Raw genomic sequence first — 6,000 nt, 5'->3', positions numbered from 1 at the left:
ATCAGCTATTGTATTACGGAGGTAAGAACCCCCAGCCACCTTAAAAATAAGATTCTATGTGCTATTTTCTTTCATTCCTATTTTTAAAAATTCATAGGAAAAAAAACATTGATTTTTATTTTACCAAGGTTGTGAGCAAATCAGAAATACTTAAAGGATATTGTTTTTTGTCACTCAGCACAGACCCAGTAAAATGTTGTCCATCTCTAAACATTAAAACGGTACATTTTTCTTTTTTGTTGTTATTGCAGGCTCAGTGATATATTTCCGGTTAATATAAATAGAAAACCATTAGTTATAACTTAACTTATCGATCCTTAAATATTTAAGAACATGGTGTCTTCAGCAGAAAGAAAGGAATAAAAGAAATACTTGGTGGTAATAAATGTAGAACAAAGCAGTTGAGTAAAATTTACTTGTGGCTTACTGTTATGTTATGTTATACTATTAAGTAAGACAAGCTATGTCTTACTATTATAAGTTTAAGGTATTTTCGATGTCATAAAAATAAACAGTAATTTCTGCACGGTCACTGTTGTGAGCCTTACCTGGTTCCTGAGAAAATATTCAGTTGATAATCTGGGCTCGAAAAGATTCGGTTAGCATTTCTCAGGCTCTGAGTACTTCTATCTTTCTTTGTCTTACAAATAAAGGACTCAGACATCTCTCAGACTATTAGAGACAGAGACTTCATGGGTGACTCAGTAGGAAAATTTTTTTAAAAATTAAATGTATTGGGGCAACATTGGTTAGGAAATTTGTTTTTTAAACAGGAAGAGACCCGCATCACCTCTCGCTGTTTGCAAAGAGTGATCTAAAGGAAAGATTTAAAAAAAATTTTTTAACAAGTATTCAAATACTGCTTATTAGGTACCAGGCTCTTCTAAGTTCTTTAGAGGCATTAACTCATTTAATTTAATCCCCACAACAACTGTAATAGGTACAATGATTACCTTCTTTAACTGATAAGGAAATGGAGGTAAGGGAGCTTAAGTAAACTTTGAGGTCACTTGCCAGAGAGTGATTGAGATTCAATCCCAGGCTGCCTGACTCCACACTATGCGGCTGAACATAAACAATGCTAACCTGTCCACCGAATGAGCTGGTTTTTGTTACAGGCTTTACACCGGGATAGAATCAATGACTCTCAACAACTACTGTGGTGAACTTTGGAGCGATACCAAGGGCAGTCACCTATGCTGGCCAGTTACTTTTATACATAGACTTCATATTTTAAAAAATAAGATTAATCATCAATTTCTAATATGTTAATACATCTCTCTTGGTTTTATTGTAAACTTTCCTTTTAAAAAGCCAACCTCGCCTGAGAATTATCCGTCAGTTGGCCAGCACCATGGTATCATCTTTGTAAACAACCAGTTGAATGGGTGCAAATAAAGTGATGAAAAGTCAGCAGTGTCAGAGATGGAAATACTAAAATTTTGCTTCCTGACATTCATGGAAAGCTTTCACTTGCATAGGTTTTTGTTGTTGTTTTTGTTGTTTGTTCATTTGTTTGTTTGTTTTTACAAGAGAGTTTTACCTTTTATTTAATATGTTGCTCCATTTTGTATTTCAGATTCTACTTACAGATCTAAAAATGTTACAAAATAGCGTCATATCCTTTCACATTAGATATCAAATTAGCTAGGGAAGTTGAGTAACTTGTAATTACAACAAGCAAAATATAGAAAGTGAATTTGAATTTGGTGATTCCATCCAGTCAACTGTCTAATGGGGTGTAAGGGAACCTCTTATGTGCCAAACATCGTGCTTAGCATTTTTCGGTTATCCTGTTTAATTCCACAGCCTTGCAAAGTGTTATCACACCCACCATTTGAGGGCTGAGAAAAGAGGCTTGCAGAGGGATAGTAGCTTGCTATGGGTTTCACAGTTAATCACGGTCTTAGTGGAATGATAAACTCGTGTTTCAGGCTACACATAGCATAGTACTATCTCAGTACAATCTAAGGCATGAGCATCTTGCTAAGAAGGTTCCAAATTTGCTGGCAATCAAGTGATGCTTTGATACCACTGCATCTGGAAATAAGGAACAAATAATGGCAGTAGGAGGCAGGCATCTAGTCACTTCCTACATGATTAGCTGAAGAAGAAACACCTGCACACAATGTTTCACACGATGTGATATATCTAAGGATCTGGTCTAATTTAGGCAGCAGAAAGAAGCGGTTTTTGAACAAAGGGTTGCCTATGGCCTCGGAGGTGAACTAAAACAATTTGTCTATGGAAGCTGGTTGGTGCTGCAGAGATCAAGGGCCTATAGGCTGCACAGAAGTCTTTCCACTCGCCTAAATGGATATACAACAGCTACAGCAGAACTATCCACTGCTCACCTTCAGATGGGAAGGCAAGTCCTATTATAAGAGATATACATAGATCCACACCACATCCTAACAGCACGTTTCCACAGGAAGTGCAGGATGAGAGGTTTCATTAATTTAAGACGGAAAAACTTGTTCCCCTGGCGTGCATTTTGCGAGGAAATTACACCATTGAAGTCACGTCTCCGAGATACTCTTTTTCCCTCCAGGTACATCATCCTTCATTATCGATCCCTAGGGTGCAACTATGAGGCTCAAAATCCGTCCCTCGATCCTAGTGTGCGCGGCAAACGCTAGGGTCCCCAGGCGGGCGGGGGCGGCGGTGACGCAGGAGGTGGCCGCGGCCCAGGTCCAGGCGCGAGGGGTAGGGGCAGGTTCTCCGCGCGGTGCAGGCCAATCAGCTTGCGCGGTGTTTAGGGCGCAGGGAGGGTAGAGGAGGGCCGGGGCTCCCAGGTTTCCTCGGGTGCCGGCGCAGCGCCGCCTGCAGTTTCCAGGGACCGCGCGGAGCGCCCGGGGGTCTCCGGGAGCGCCTGCTTGTCCCGCTTTTCCTCCGCAGCTCCCCCGCCCCTTCAGGCCCGCCCCCGCCACGACCCAGACGCGGCTCCGACGGCGCCCGGCCTCCTCCTCTTCGGGCTCCTGGGCTGTGCCCGCAGCGCGAGACGCCGGGCCGCTTCTCGCCTGGTGTCCGCGGGCCGTGCGGGGGCGGCGGTAATGCTGCTGCGGTTGCCGCCCTTGCGGCCGGGCGGGCAGCTGGCGGTGGCAGGAGCCGGAGCGCGCTCATCGCCGTTCGGGACGCCACCTTCGCCTGCGCTCGGTTTCCGCGGCCGCCGCGGGGCGCCGGTGCCCGGTGCGGCATGAGGAGGAGGCTGCACGCCGGCGAGCGCCCAGCTCCGCGGCCCCCAGGGCCCCCGCAGGCCCCCGCGTGCCGCGCGCGCCGGTCGCGGCCCGGGCGCCCACGCTAGCCCCGCGCAGGCACCAGACGCCGCGGCCCGGAGGAGGAGGAGGAGGAGGTGGTCCCGGCCTGCGGAGCGCGGGCGGCCAGACCCTGATCGCGGGGGCTTCGCGTCCTGGACCCCGGCGGACGCGGCAGCCAGAGCCGCGGGAGACAGCGGGCGTGCTGCAGTTTGCTGCCTTCTCCGCAGGGGCGTCGCGAAGCGCAGCCTGCGCCTCTCCCCACCTGCAGTCCCTCCTCCCGCCGCTGCCGGGCAGATAAAACGTGCGTCCCCGGCCTCCGCAGGTCCTTGCGTCCCCGGGCCCCCGCCCCGCGTCTCCTCTCCGCTTCCACCCGGTCGCTCTGGTCCCCTCGCTCCTCCCCTCCCCAGCTTCCCATTCATTTTGTCCGCTCCCTCTACTTTCTTTCTTCCTGCTCGAGCCCTCTCCCCAGAGGCTCCCCGCGTGGACCCCGTTGCAGTCTCGGGGTTCTTAACACATTCATGGAAGTTTAGGGCCTGGACGTTGCCCGCATGTCCGGCCGGAGAGCGCAGCCCGAGCTGCCGGCCGGGAAGAGGAAGATGTCTGTGCTCAGGCGGATGATGCGGGTCTCCAATCGCTCCCTGCTCGCCTTCATCTTCTTCTTCTCCCTCTCCTCATCTTGTCTATACTTCATCTATGTGGCTCCGGGCATCGGTAAGCACAGAGACACACCCTCACTTCCCATGGTCACACTGGAAGAAACGCAGGATGTTACTTAGAGATTTGGAAGCTGTGTAAACAGGCCCCTTAGAAAGCATTTTATGTGAAATGTTATTTCAGATGTGTCAAATGAACTGCTTCCCGGCATGGCCTTTGTATGTGAGTTTTGTTAATGCACGTTTAAGTAACTTAACGACTGCATTAAATGGACATAGCAAAATTACGGACGGTGGCCTCGGATGCCCTATTGGCTTTCATGAGTATTCATGACAGCTTTATCCATCTAATGTCAAGTTTTAAGCTTAAACTCAGTGCTTGATCGTACTTTATTCAAACACGCTCAGATATAATAACTGGTTGTAAAAATATGATGGAGAGAACAAGAGCAGGAAGTGTGATTGAGTTCAAGAATGTCCGTATTCTAGTGTTCTAGGTCACTTTTTTAGAATGGGGTCAGTGAACATTTTTGCTATACTTCAGGAATTTTCAGGCGATGAGTTGTCTTGTAAAAACAATGCTCCATTATTTAATCTGCTTAGGTCTGCTTTTAAAGGGTAATTAGCTTCTGCTACCTGTTAAGATGACTTCTGAGATAAAATAATGATTAAAATAACAATTATGAAAGATAGTTTGTAGTTTAAAATTTTAACCTATTATTTGGCCTTTGGTCCAAATTAGATTTATATAATCTGCTTGAATTGGCTTCTTTATTAAATATCCCAATTTCTCAGCCCCCCCTTGGTTGAAAAGGTGCCAATGTAGCATTCAAATGAATGAAAGATAGGCATTTCTTATGGATATTAAAACATTTTATTTCCAAAACTTTTCCGAGTTTTTCCTGGTTATTATGTATTTAATGTATTTAATTACTTAGTAACAGTGTGCATCTTCTATCGTTTCTTTTTAGACACTAGTAGTCTTTTAAGCTAGTGTCATTTCTTCCCTTGAGTTAGCTGCAAAGGGAATGGGTACAGTGTGAAAACACCTGCAGACTTTTGAGATGGAATTATTATCAGGACATTGTCTTGTGTGGTAATAGAGTATTGTAATAAATTGCGGGGGGAGGGTGGTGTTGGAGGAGGAAGAAGTAAACCTCATTGAGACCATTTAATTTCCTAAAATAACTGACTTTTTAAAAATGAAATACTTTATTGGCTCTTGAACATTTTAATTTATTTCAGTACTTCTCAAAATAGAAAAACATGCACTGAATTAATTTTTATATCTTATTTTTATTAATTTTTATTAAAATAGTTAACATGATATATTAGTTTTAGGTGTATGACCTGTCGTTTTCTTGACTAAATTTTTGGATTCAAGTAAGATACATGAGTTCAGATAATGCTTGAGAAGACAAATTGTTGGAACACTGATGTATCCCAAAATAGAAGTTTGAGGTTAAAGTATGAAGTATGAATATTTTAACATATTATTTTCCTGTAATGCACCTTTTTTTATTGGGCTAAATAAGACAGACCTTGAAATCTGTAGTAGAATGACAGTGACAGCTCAGTGGATTTGAAAGTAGTTAACCAAAATATTCAGCAGGCTTTTCTTAAAATCCTCTGCCATTTTGGAAATTAACTCCTCATTTTGTAATAATTTTTATTTTCTCATGTAGCTCTTTAAAGATTGGATATCTTTGGGGGGTGTTATTTTATTAGGTATTTAACAGATTTTGGAGAAATTTTTTTTTACAGTTAGATCTAACATTTAAAAAAATATTTTTGGTATTTTGGTTAAAATTATGTTACTCAAAAAGCTAACAAAAAGACATCAGAATTCCAGCCATTACTTGATAGTCATTTCTTTTAGTGCATTAATATATTATCTATAGATTCTTAAAATTGAATCGATGTGAAATACTAATATATTTTTCTTTGTGTGTTAATGTTTGCCACAGAACAATTACTGACATGTCATAAAAAATTTGGCAATTTTCTTAGGTCGACAGTTTAAACTATTGTTTTGATGGGTCTTACAATTTATAACTTTAGAAGATTATTAAAGCCAGTAAGAATGAAAA

General features: G+C 43.4%; 1 protein-coding gene across 1 annotated transcript in view; it reads left to right on the top strand.

Annotated features, from left to right (window-relative positions):
• The first annotated feature begins 3,532 nt into the window (after nt 1–3,532).
• B4GALT6 (beta-1,4-galactosyltransferase 6) overlaps nt 3,533–6,000 on the top strand; it is a 55,302-nt gene continuing 52,834 nt past the window's right edge. The window contains exon 1 of the mRNA XM_016166747.2: nt 3,533–3,968. Within this exon, the coding sequence (XP_016022233.1) occupies nt 3,806–3,968 (163 nt within the window). The 5' untranslated portion in view covers nt 3,533–3,805. The remainder of the gene's footprint in view (nt 3,969–6,000) is intronic.

Source organism: Rousettus aegyptiacus, unplaced genomic scaffold (genome assembly GCF_014176215.1).
Source record: "Rousettus aegyptiacus isolate mRouAeg1 unplaced genomic scaffold, mRouAeg1.p scaffold_m13_p_12, whole genome shotgun sequence".
Lineage (NCBI taxonomy): Eukaryota > Metazoa > Chordata > Mammalia > Chiroptera > Pteropodidae > Rousettus > Rousettus aegyptiacus.
The sequence above is the reverse complement of the archived record's forward strand: the minus strand, read 5'-3'. Positions and strand labels throughout refer to the sequence as shown.